General features: G+C 50.6%; 1 protein-coding gene across 2 annotated transcripts in view; it reads right to left on the reverse strand.

Moving 5' to 3' along the window:
* WNT5B (Wnt family member 5B) overlaps window positions 1–9,260 on the reverse strand; it is a 75,145-nt gene extending 65,885 nt beyond the window's left edge. Inside the window, exon 1 of one of the 2 annotated variants that reach the window (XM_082043072.1) lies at window positions 9,054–9,260. Coding sequence is in view for 1 of the 2 variants with exons in the window: in XM_082043071.1 (XP_081899197.1) it covers window positions 8,930–8,935 (6 nt within the window). In the remaining variant the exon portion in view is untranslated. Of the gene's footprint in view, window positions 1–8,929 lie in introns of both variants that reach the window. The other variant, XM_082043071.1, reaches the window with a different exon arrangement.
* Between the last annotated feature and the right edge of the window lie 3,130 nt (window positions 9,261–12,390).

Below are 12,390 nucleotides of genomic sequence, written 5' to 3' on the forward strand. Positions count from 1 at the left end.
TGCAATGGGCATATCCACACTGGGGATTCCTTATCAAAGTCCAGGAGTCTGGCATGCCTACACCCAGCCTTGTTCCGGAACATCATACTCCGAAAAATCACAGAGCAACAACAGATTTTCATTTAGGTGAAGGGGTCCACAGCGTCAGATGAGTGCTGGACAAACAGAAGCCCATTTCTATGCACAGATGAGGAGCAGAGTCTGAGGATACTCCTAGATGGCCTCCAAAGCAGCATCTCTTCATCAGCAAGCAAGATTACAGAACTCTTTCCAAAGGTCTGGATGGACCCTCTGGACGACAAGCCATAGCTTAGGAAAAAGTGTTGCTTTCAAACTCTTTAAATCCCAGGCTGAGTTTACAAAGCTATGCACGGCAGTCCCCCATGTCTGTCCCAAGACACAAATGAGCCACAACTTCCACAGGGCTGTATCTTCCCCCAACCCAAGTCCAGCTCCAGCATACCCTGCAAGCCAGCATACATGTCCTCACATACTCACGGGTCTGCTGGATAATGCTTCCCTGGCTATGGACAAAGGTTTGGGGCTCTGTGAAGATCACCACCTCTTTTACCACAAGGAAGAATGAGTTACCGGACTAGTCTGGAACTAAGGATAACCTTCCCTGTTGCCTCAGAGGCATGCTGTGATGGTGAGCAGCACCTGGTCACCTTCCATCTGCTCAGCTCAGGACCAACTGCAAGAAGCACAAGGTTCACCAACAGAAATCTCACACAGGTTTACCAAAAGTGGCAACGAACTGACAGAGCCTTATCTCTAATGTATTTAAGATAAATTTCCCAGTTCAGCCTTGTCCATAAACCAAAGTTAAACTCAGCTAACACAAACCAACTCTGTCTAAACATAACTGCTCTTCCTATTGCTTGTAGTTTAGTTTTATGCTTGACTTAGAAACATTACCTTGCCTCTGCAAGTACAGCCTGGTCCAGACTATCAAGTTTACCCCATAAAACTTTGTTAGTTCATGGAGTGAAAAAAAATATAATAAAACCACATGCCTCCAAACACCCCAATGCGCTGACAGAGATGCCTGCTGGCCACAGCTGTGCCCACAGAAGGAGCTGTTGGTGCCTTTATTCATGGTCTGTGGAAAGGTGTCACAGCTACATGGGCAGAAAAGCCATGCTGGCACTGCTCTGGTATAGACACCACCTAACACAAGCAGCCAAATTCAGGCAGAGATTGACCAGAGTAATTGTCACTGATATGCGTATTCGACTTAAATGGCACCATTTTCTTAGGGGATACAGAAGCTTTACATGCCTTGTGGACAAAAAGTTATGTGCCATGGGGTTTTTATGCCATTGAAGTGCAACTAACATTGTGCAGAAATACAGATACACTCTTAGATCATCTCAGCATGCTACAGAGAAGACAGCCAGCTCTTGAGTCTTTCAGGATTGTGCAGGCTCCTTGGAAAATGGTAGAGATGCTGAAAGAGCCTGTACAATTGCAGTAGAAGCTGAACATAAACGGTGCTGCACTCACCAAGCTTAACCAGCTGAAAACTTTCTTGCCATTAATAAAAAATTAATAGAAGTTCATTTTATGCTTTGGCAAAACTCCCAAACAGCTTGTTAAGAATAGGTGGAAATGGGGAATAGCTATAAAAACAAAAAAAGAAATTGGGACAGGTAATTGGTCATAATTCACAGGAGTACTCCCTCCACTCTACCTGTACAGCAGGCTGAGAAATCTCCACAGGTGGAATAACAGCTACAGCCACCCACAGGGCTGCAGATGTTGCTGAGAAACCTGGTTTGGACACACCACGCACTGGAGCAAGAGCTGACATTTCAATTCAAAACCAGAAGCCTCCACTTCAGTGTGTCATGAAGCCACCCCATCAATATCTGCCATCCTCTTGATACAAGACTGTACAGCTCCACTTAGTTTTCAAAGATACAAAGCCCGGCAGAACCTACAGTAATGACAACCACAGGATAATCCAAACCTTCCCAGCCCTGACCCAGAAATGATATTGGCAAAATATTTACTGAACAAAACCCTGACATTCTGCCATGACCAATATTTACAGTAATTATTAACAAATCTGAGCTACAGAATATAATAAGGAAACCTCTAGAATTGCTCTATCTATAAAAAGAGGAGGAAAAAAAAAGAACTTCATATTCTTTTGTACAGTATCAACTTTTTATGATTAGAGACAACTTCAGAGTACTTAGGAACACCTCAGAGAGTAATGAACCTGGCAGTCAAAAAACAATTTTTTCTGAATAAATGTTCCATTAACGAAGACATATTTAGGCTCATAGGTTTCTCTTGCCATTCTCTGATGCATAACAAAGCTCAGAAACATTTTCACAGCTAAACAAGAGAGAGTCTAATTTAATTTGCTTTAGAACTCCAACTTGTCCATAATTGAGGTGCTACAATGCTTCAGGACTCAGTGAAACAATGATACCAAACCAGCCAAGAAGCTGAACAGAGAACAACTGGAAAAGAAAGATAAATTGAGGGAGACCACTGCAAAACTACTATTGGTATGGCTTTTGTTAATCCTCTGCCCTTAGTGATGAAAAAAAACAACTCAAAATACATGCTCCACCCAACCACTTCAGTCTCCATCTCCAACTAAGATGGGAGAGTCTACAGAAAACATACTGTATTTTGCCCAAATCCTTCAAATAAAATAAGACTTAATGTGTGTGTATATATAAACACCGCATATCTAAACATAAAGAGAAATGTTGCTCTCCTTTTCTTTCCCTAAGAGAAAAACTATCAAGCCCTTCAAACCTTTCCCACGAGCTATCAAAACCCACAAATTAAAGTAAACCAAGAACTCTTTTTCAAATCCCTGCATGTAACAGTGCCATGAGCTCTCTGGCCACGAACTGATTCCCAGTCTAGGAAGACTCACTCCATTTGACTATCCCTGCTAGAGACCAACATCATGTATTATTTTACCTTATTTTATTTTGCCTAATTCTGCTCCAGATCCTGGGATGAAGACTTGCAAAACAGACTAGTCATTTTGAGTAATCAAGTCCAGACTACCTAAGCCTACCCAAGCATCAGAAATAGCTGAACCTCGGAAAAAAATCGGGACCTTTGACAGCGTTTCAAGTCAGATACCCCAAATCACAAGTCATTGATGAAAACCTTGGCCTTCCTTACCTTTCCTCTAAATATGAGATTATTAAACACAAGGCCACCGGGTTAGCTCAAAGAGTGACAGAGGAGGCCAGGATTCAAACCATCCCTGTGATGTGGTTGACCACAGCATTAACTACATGACAAGAAGGCATGCCTAGAAAAGCAGAGATCAATTAGGGGTCCATTGCAGGGTTATGCAGGGCACGAATGGTTTGATCCCGACGACTTTATTTAGATGAAGGCAGCTGCCAGGTTGGGCCATATTTACTGTCCCAAACTCTGAAACTCTAAAGAAAGCAAATTCTGTTTAGCCCAACAGAAACAGGAGTGCTCCCTCTCCCCTGCTTCTCCCCCTTTCCAGCTCCTCTGAAGCCAAAAGGCACATCACTCAATTTGCAAACAAACTGGGATGAAAGCCAACTCGGGGAAGCCCAGCTCTGAACAAAGTGAAATGATGAAGATGCCTCCATGGGGAAGCATCTACCGAGCCCACCACTGGGGCCCTGATGGGGGCAGAAAGAGGCACTGTCCCTTTAGAGATGACCAAGGAGCTCCTCAGCATGGCTGGTCTCCATTGGGGATCAACCACAGCCAGAAGGAAAATGGCTGTGGGCTGTAGTGGGACGAGGGGAGATTTCCTCAAGCCCACTGCAGAGTAAATACTCAGGGCAACTGGGGATGACAGAACAAGGGACCCTCCAGTCCCAAGGGCTGCACAACCAGATTTAAAAATAAAACCTACCAGCGGGGAGAACTGGCTTGTCTGAGACCTCGAAAGAGCCAGCATCCGCCAGAGAGAGGGAGCGAGCGGCAAACCACCAGCCCGAGGCAGCCAGGAAACGCTGCAGCAGGAGCCAGACCCACAGCCCAGCCACAAGACAACAGGTCGGCTTAGGATGGATGAAGCCGGCTGGGGAGTTAAATTTAGACAGGTAAACATATCAAGGGGAAGAGACGGGGTTCACACAGCTCTCACCATCTGCCGCTGCTGGGCCCTGGGGAAGACCGCCCAGCAAAAACTGCTGGGGGGCTGCAGCTGTGGGTTGGGGCATCCCAAAACAGGGCCATCAGGGTCGAGCAGGTGGGGAAGAACCCAACTGCGTGGATGCTTTTCCCCATAATTTGCTCCAAGCAATACCCTGCCAGGCAGCGTCCTCAGGAAGAGGGAAAGCTGTTGAGAGAAGCGTGCAGGACACCACAGCCTGAGGAGATAAACAGTTCTGGGTATGCACAGTATGTGGGGACCATGCAAAGGAAAGGTATCATAGAATCATAGAATGTCTTGAGTTGGAAGGGACCCACAGGGATCATTGAGTCCAACTCCTGTCCCTGCACAGGACAACCCCACAGTTCACACCATGTGTCTGAGGGCTTGTCCAGTCTCTTCTTGAACACTGTCAGGCTTGGGGCCGTGACACCTCCCTGGGGAGCCTGTTCCAGTGCTCCACCACCCTCTGGGTGAAGAACTTTTTCCTCATGTCCAACCTAAACCTCCCCTGGCACATCCTCCTGCCATTCCCTCGGGTTCTGTCATAGGTGGCCAGAGAGAAGAGATCAGCACCTGCTCCTCCTCCTCCCCTTGTGAGGAAGCTGTAGCCGCCATGAGGTCTCCCCTCAGTCTCCTCCAGGCTGCACAAACTGAGTGACTTCAGCTGCTCCTCATACGGCTTCCCCTCCAAACCCTTCACCAACTTTGTGGCCCTGCCAGAGAAAACCCAACAAGAAACACAGGAGCTACAGCATCGGCGTAGCCTTCTGGGTGCCAGAGCCCTGCTGAGCTTCCTTTCTGAGTGAAAAAGGGGTAATAGAAGAGGCTTGGTGATTGCTCGTGACACAATGCAAGAACAAGGAGTTGAAGTCTCGCAGGCTCAGCCAAACCGTAGCTTGAGTTGTCCAGACCCCAAGGGCTGGAGAGGACACACAGCGCTCCTTTCCCTGTGCTGCCCAAGGCCCCACTGCGAGCCATGAAACCTCACTGTGCGCTTCACAGCTCCCAAGGACAAGTGAAGGATCCCCACGTACGGACAGCCTGCCGTCTACAATGGGCTCCCCTTGCAAGGTGCTTTCACAGAGAGCGGCTGTGCAATGACACGGTACATGAGAGCATCCCTTCTTTGTGGAAACTGCTGTGCTAAAAAGCAACAATCTGCTTTCAGTGACCCCATTGCTCTACCTCACACAGAGCAGGGGAAGGCTCACGTAAGCTTTATCACGGCCTAAGCCAAAGCTTGGAAGGGGGTGGTGGATCACAGGGTCTGGTCTTATCTGTAATTCTGTCCATACAGTCTCAGCCAGTTATCTCCGCAGTGAGCCCAAGAACTTGTGCTCCAGTAAAGTATCTTTTCCAAAAAGCCATTCAGTCTTTATTTGAAGATTTTAAGAGCTAGAGAAGCTAATGTTGCCTTTGGTTGGTTGTTCCGATGGTTAATCACACTGCCGTTAAAACATTGCCTGCTTCTACCGTGAATGCACAGAGCTCAAATGCCCAGCCACATGCTGTAGGTTCTCCTCTCGAATAAGAAAGCTCTCCAGGTACCAGCTATGCTCAGTGCCGCTAAAAGCGCTCAGGTATTGCACCATGCCACCTCTTCATTTTCTTTCTGAAATGCTACCTAGGTCCACATTCCTTAAATCTCCCATTAGAAAAGGATTTTTTCCAGTCCAGAAAAGAATTCTGTGAATCTTCTCTGCACTGCCTTCAGTTTTAAGGACATCTGTATGCCATTTTCCAGCAAGCAAAGGTTCCTTTCTATGCAAAAAATGGAACCAAATCATGGAGTGCCCTGTCTTAGATGACAACATGCCTTGGCTGTCCGCATCCTGATTTTAAATGTACTATGTTTAAAAGTCTCTCTGAAATGCTTATTGTGTGTGTGTCCAATTAATTTGGAAATGATGAAATGGTTTTCACTCAAACTTTGATCCGCTAGTGGAAAAAAGATCTTATGACTAGAAACAATTTATATTCATTTAAATGAGCAATCATGCAGTTTTCAGAAAAGAACTCATTTCCCTACACGCCTTGAAACTCAAATCCAACAACTTCAGGACAAAAGACTCAAGATCTGAAGCAGTCCAGAAACAGAGAGGCCTACTGGGCTAGAGAAAGGAACAAACAGCATTAAAGGTGACTGCACTGATTTATTCATTTTTTTTTAATTTCACCATATTTGATCACTTTGTAAAAGTCAAGCTCCTGGAGACTTCACCATGCAAGAAAGTTAATTTCTCTTTAAAAAAGTGGGTTTCTGGTCTTTGCAGAATAAGTCTGGAAAATACAATTAGGACATACCTTACTACCTGACAAAAAGTAGGAACCCCCAGCTTTTTAGACATAGGTCTGTCAAAACTTCAATGTTTTTCAACTGATGTAGTGAATTCTAGCAGATTGGGAAGGAAGGGGCTGTGAGAGAAGACTTCTCAGGGCTGGGAGCCTGTAGCCACTATTTTAGCTTCAGCTTAGTTACACATGGAAAGACATTTTTCATTGTACATGCACTAGCGACATGGGAAAGGACACAGGGGCTGCTTACAGTCACTAAGAGGAGAGGTGTGCTATTACTGAAGGCACAGAAGCCAGGGAGGGACTCCTTTTCAAAAGGAAGGGATCTCTTGTGGACACTCCTGGACAACGGAGTGAGAGCGAGTGATGGAGCCTGACAGCAGAAGAAACCCACGACTAGAATGGGACCAGCTTGCCTCTCCAGCTCTGCTTCCTACCCCATCCTGGCAGTTCAACCTCACGCTTTTCTCATCATATACTTGGCTAATTTCTTCAACATAGGAGGAAAGAAAAACCTGAGTACTTGGGCTAGCTTCACTGCCATGTGTGGGAACTTATCCCGTATGTTGGACGCTTGGGGCAAAAAAATTCCACCTGAATTCCTGCAGTGCCAAGCCTCCACCTTGGATAAACGCAAGTGTCCATGCATAGGACACTGGCTTAAGAGGAGTCTGTCTCTCCTGCCAACTTTCAGAGAGCTCACTTCCTTCTCTTCTGGGAAGAAGAGCACATACCCAATTTGGTTATGCGTTTACAAGAGTGTCTGTGCGTGTGACAGAAGAAAGGCACCCACAGGTTAAACCTGCCACCACCAGAAAGAGCAGTCGCTTCAGCCCGTGTGTCGATGACCGGTAGCGAATATGGGAAGGAAGAGAACAACAGGCTTACGCCTGAGTATTGGTGCCTTCCTGCAGACCTGCCACTTGCAGGGGAAGGTGGGCGAGATGTCAGAGATATGCATTTCCCAGACAGGCTCCAGAGGGACATACAGACAAAGATGAGTGTAAAGGAAGGAGATACCTTGTGTGCCCATTAGACATGTGTATCAGAGGTTGTGCAGACACAAAAGCCCAAATAAAAGGCAAGAAGAAAGAGCCCTCATTGTGCAGGCAGATAAGGAGGCATCAGTGAAAAAGACAGTCTGTGTGTGCAGGTGAAGTGTGGTAGAGCAGATTATATCAGAAGCATGCAGATGCACACCAGGAACATGATATGCATGCGCCTGAGTTTTGGGCTATAAAGAAAATGAAGTGAGAACATAAATGCTGGTATATGTGCAAGAAACAAACAACAAAAAAACCCACCACCCCAAAGATGAACACGTATGTGGGTGCAGGTAGCAGAGCAAGGGTGATGATGGTCCCACGCTGGAGAGTGTGGGTGGGAAAGCATTAAGAAGCAGTTAAAAGTTGGATATAGAGACCAACAGGCACACTCATCTGGTGGCAGATGAAAAATACGAAAAGCATGGGGCAACAAGGTGCATCACAGCACACAAAAATATGTTTGGGGAAGTTATTTTACTCATATCACTAACGGAAGTGTTGCACCATAATTCCCAGAAGAAAAACAAGTGTCATGAAACAGCGTGCTTGTTACGGACGTAACTGGGATGCTCATGCCCTCGTACCATGAGACAGGGCACACTGTTGCTACTCTGCATTTCCATGTGCATGAGCACCTTCTCCTGTGCCACATACCACAGTCCATGATGGCACATGCTGCCATGGACATAGAGGTGAGAAGGATGGCGTGGGCAGGGACCTCAGATGCTCTCAGGAAAGCTGCTGTGCTCGCAGAGCCCTCATCTGAGAGTAACATCCCTCCGCTCGGAGTAATGGCCATCTTACCGAAGTAACGTCTGTTTTGCGAAACTCATGTCTCTCACGTCCGAGGAGCATCTGGTTTACCATCTCAAATACCTGTCACACCAAAGTAGCATCCCTCACAGCCCAGCAACATCCCTTGAGCTGGAGCACAGCCCCTCATGCCTGAGCAGCTTCTCTCCTGTCACAGGTCTCTCCCACCGCAGTATCACCGTCAAGGCCACCCCGGGGCCACTCTGCAATCAACCCTAGCCGAGTGCCCCGGTCGCCCCTCTGCTGCCCCGTGTCACGGAGCTCGCCCGGGGACTGGTGCCTGGCTGCAGCCGCGGCCCCCGACGGTCCCTTCTCCCGGCCGGGGCCACCCGCCGCGGGGCCTCCGCGCAGCCCAGACCGCCCCATCCCCGCGCCCCCCGCAGCCCCTGCCCTGCCTGCCCCGACCGGCGGCCGTAACGGGCTGGGGGCGCCCCCGGCCGCGCTGCCAGAGATCGGCGGCGAAAGGCGGCCGTGTCTCCCGGGCTGCTAGAAAGCAGAGACCCCGCGTCGCCTCCCGCCCCTTCGGGGGCCGCCCGGGGAACCGCCCGGCACCGAGACGGGCCCGGGGAGCCTCGCCGCCCGGCACGGCGAAACACCTCCCGCCCCCCGGCCTCCTCCCCCCGCCGCCGCGGGCCGGGGCTTCTCCTACCTGCATCTCCCGGGCGCCGCGTCCCCGGGCGGCAGCGGCAGGTGAGCGGGCGCCCGCGGCGGGCACGGGGTTCCGCGCCTCCCTCCGCGGCGTCGCGGCCGCCGGAGACCGCGAGGGGACGCACCTGCCCCGGGGGCCGCGGCCCCGTCGCAGCGCCGGGCCGAGCCCCCCGCCGGCAGCGAGAGGGGAGCAGGGGAAGGCTGCGGGCGCTGCTCTCCCCGTCGCCGCGGCGGTGCTGGGCTCCGGGAACGGCGGCACCGAGGGCGACCGCCGACCGAAGTTGGCGGCGGCGGCGAGTGCCGGGCCCGGGAGGTGCCGGCGGATCCCGGGGACTCCGGCCGCCTCCGCCCCGCCTCCCCCCGCCCCGTGCCCGCCCCCCGCGCCCTGCGCCCGCCCCGCCGCGGGCACCGCCGCAGCCGCCGGGATGGGGCTCGTTCGAGGGGGCTCGGCAGCCTCCTCCGCCGGGGCGGCCGCGGGACTGGCCGGGGGGCGAGGGGCGGACCCGCTGCCGTCGGGGCGATCCCGTGCCGGCGGGTGGGGCGGGCGACAAGGGGAACCGCCGCTTCCCTATGCGGCAGAGAGGGCCGGAGGAGACCCCTGGACAACCCCCTGCTGCTGCGAGGTGGACGCGGGGACCAAGCGGGCTCCTCCTCTCCGGTCCCTGCCGCCCACCCGGGCCCGGCAGCGCAGCGCCCCCGGGGGTTCCCAGTCACTCGTGGGTCGCTCCCAGCGCACCTCTGCCGCGGTCGCTCCCTCCCCGGCCGCTGGGTCCCAGCGCCCCTAAATGCCCAGCTCCTGCACTTTTCTCCCTGTGAGTGCTCACGGGCACCCTGCCCTTGTGGCCCAGGGGCTAAGGTGCTGGAAGCCAAAGCCCCTCCGGCGTGAGCAGTGGAGTTTCTGGCTCTGGCCAAAAGAGTTTTGACCTGGTGATCTGCTGCTTCATCTGAAGGGATTTTTGGCATCTGTACCTAGGTGCGGGCAGGGGTGGGTTGCAGGGAAGGTGCGAATGAGACAAAGCCTGGTTCAGGGACGCTGTTAAAAAAGCCTGGCAAAGTTTGGCAGAGGAGGCAGCGTACAGCTCGCATGAGGCTCTTGATGGGGGTGATTCTCAACAGGGCATATCCATCCCTTGCCTGCAACACCAGGAATCACACCACGGGCTCTCCCTGGTTTATCCTCTCATAAAACTTCACAGATTCACAGCCAGACCCTGTTCTCACTTTTCCTGGCAGAAGTAGGGAATAGCTGCACAGGCATTAGCAGGATCACTGCAAATTGATGTTGATGTAACTGAGAGTGGTGCCTACACTTCAGGATCGTTGGGCATCTCAGCACACAGAGGCAGGATTTACGTGCTCGGCTTCCAAGCTTGGTTACAGCTGTGCAGCAGCCAAGGAAGCCAGGATTTGCACTTGTTGTGCCAGGATCCTCATTTCCAGGTCCCACTGCATCAGGCATCCAAGGTGTCCACACGTCAGGAGCTGCAGAGCCTTGTGTGTAGTGAAAGGAGATCTTTGCTGATCCTACACATGCACAGCTGCATGCAGATGACGTTTTGGAGGTAATTCAATCAGGGAGGCATTCACCCTCCTGGAACTACTCAAATTTGTATCAGGTTGAGATTTGGTGGAGCTTGAGGCACACACCCCTACACAAGTGCCTGGTTTTAAAAAAGCTTTGAGCATAGTTTCAGGTTCAGAGTGGAAATACATGAGCATTTTTAGAGGAGCAGGTAGATGTTTGAATACAGGCTACGTGGTACAAATAATTGAAGGCCCTGAGTATCTTAATTTATGACCAAATGTTCCAGTGTTCCCATCACTGTAGTAATTAATAATGCTTTCTTTTAGTGGGAAATAGGAGATAGAGGAGGTACAGCTGGAGGTAAATAGTAACCCAGTGTTTGTGGTAGGAAATAAGGAGGTATTGTCCTCAGCACTATGTAACTAGAAAGAGAATAGTTGGTACAGCAAATACCAAGTAATTAGAGGGCAAAGGCAGTCTTGAAATTGCAGATGGCTGCAGGAAATTTTAGATGCCAGCTCTTTTGCTCTGAGGTAAAGCCAGTTTACCATATGAGCTGTTGTTCCTTGCTTGTCTGTTGAACTTCTAACTTGCACGTTCAGGCTGTGGAGGGCAGGGTGGTCCTTTGGAGATGTCGCAAACAGCAGGGTCCCCTCCTGGGACCTGGAGGTATGAAGGGGAGCATCACAGAACTGACACGTGGTAACAGATTGCTTGGCCTGTCAAGTTACACACTTTTCCAGTGTTGGTGTTATGAGACACATCTGGCCGCAATGGGCCAGCAGGCCAGAGATCCTCACCAGTTGTCACAGGAATCCTCCTGGGGCTGACACTGCTTCACACCCTGAGATGGTGTCTTACATCAGGGTCAGAGGTGACAGAAGGGGAAGGCAGAGCCTCTGTAGGACCAATAGTAGAGATGAACTGGCAGGACTAGATACACATGTTCTTTAAAACCTCTAGCTATGGTCTATGTGGATTATTCAACAAAGATCCTGGCTTATTGAAAGACCATGCTGGCTTCAGCGTAGAAGGAAGACTTCAGTCCATGAGGAAGTCCATGGCTTCAGCCCATGAAGAAGAGAGGACTTCCTGCCACTTTCATCCTTCCTTGCTGTCTCCACTCCTGCTTTCATGGGACAAGGAGAGCCCTTGCGAGGCACATAGGTGTGTGTCAGTCCTGTGGTGGTGCTGGGTGCCAGGAAGGGCAGGAGGAACAACTGGGGGTACACACCTCAAAAGTTGGGTGACCGTAGGCCCCTTGAGCCACATAGGGCTCTTGAAGGCTAGGCCACTTGAAGGGCTAGAGAAGAGGCAAGAGGTCCTCAGCCAGCATGCACGGCCCATGGTGGGGTGTGTTTCACAAGGCAGGGGAAGATTTAGCACTCCTGCCAGCGCTGAGGGCAAAAAACACAGAACGAGCTGGTCATCATACTTACACGGGTGGGTGAGGACAGGAGATCCCCCCTTTTGTTTTGCCTCACTTTGTCCTCTCTGCCGAAATGTCTTTGATGTTTTTCTCCTGGAAGGAGAAAAGTTGGCTGCCTTCTTTTCCTCTGGTCTCCTCCTTAAGTTCTCTTTATCCTCCACCAAAACAGTGATTCATTAATATTTTTGTCCACTGAAGCTATTCCTCCATCTGCAGAGGATGGATGAGGAAAGGGCCCCTGTTCCTGTCCAGGGGTGAGCATCACTAGGTACTGGGGACACCAGCTGCCAGTAGGAGGGGCTCCTGTCTAGTCTCGGCTGCCAAAGATGTCATCCAAATGTTCTTTAGAAGATGTCTTGATATGATTAAGTCCCTCTGATTTAATAATGAGCAGTGTCCACAACTGGAACTGAACAGGGTGAGGACTTCACTCCATGACCAGAGTCTCAGATATGATTAATACTGGTGGGAGATGCTGTCACAACACGCTCAGGGAAAATGTTACATC

The sequence above is a fragment of the Streptopelia decaocto genome (genome assembly GCF_964273445.1).
Source record: "Streptopelia decaocto genome assembly, chromosome: 1".
Classification (NCBI taxonomy): Eukaryota; Metazoa; Chordata; class Aves; order Columbiformes; family Columbidae; genus Streptopelia; species Streptopelia decaocto.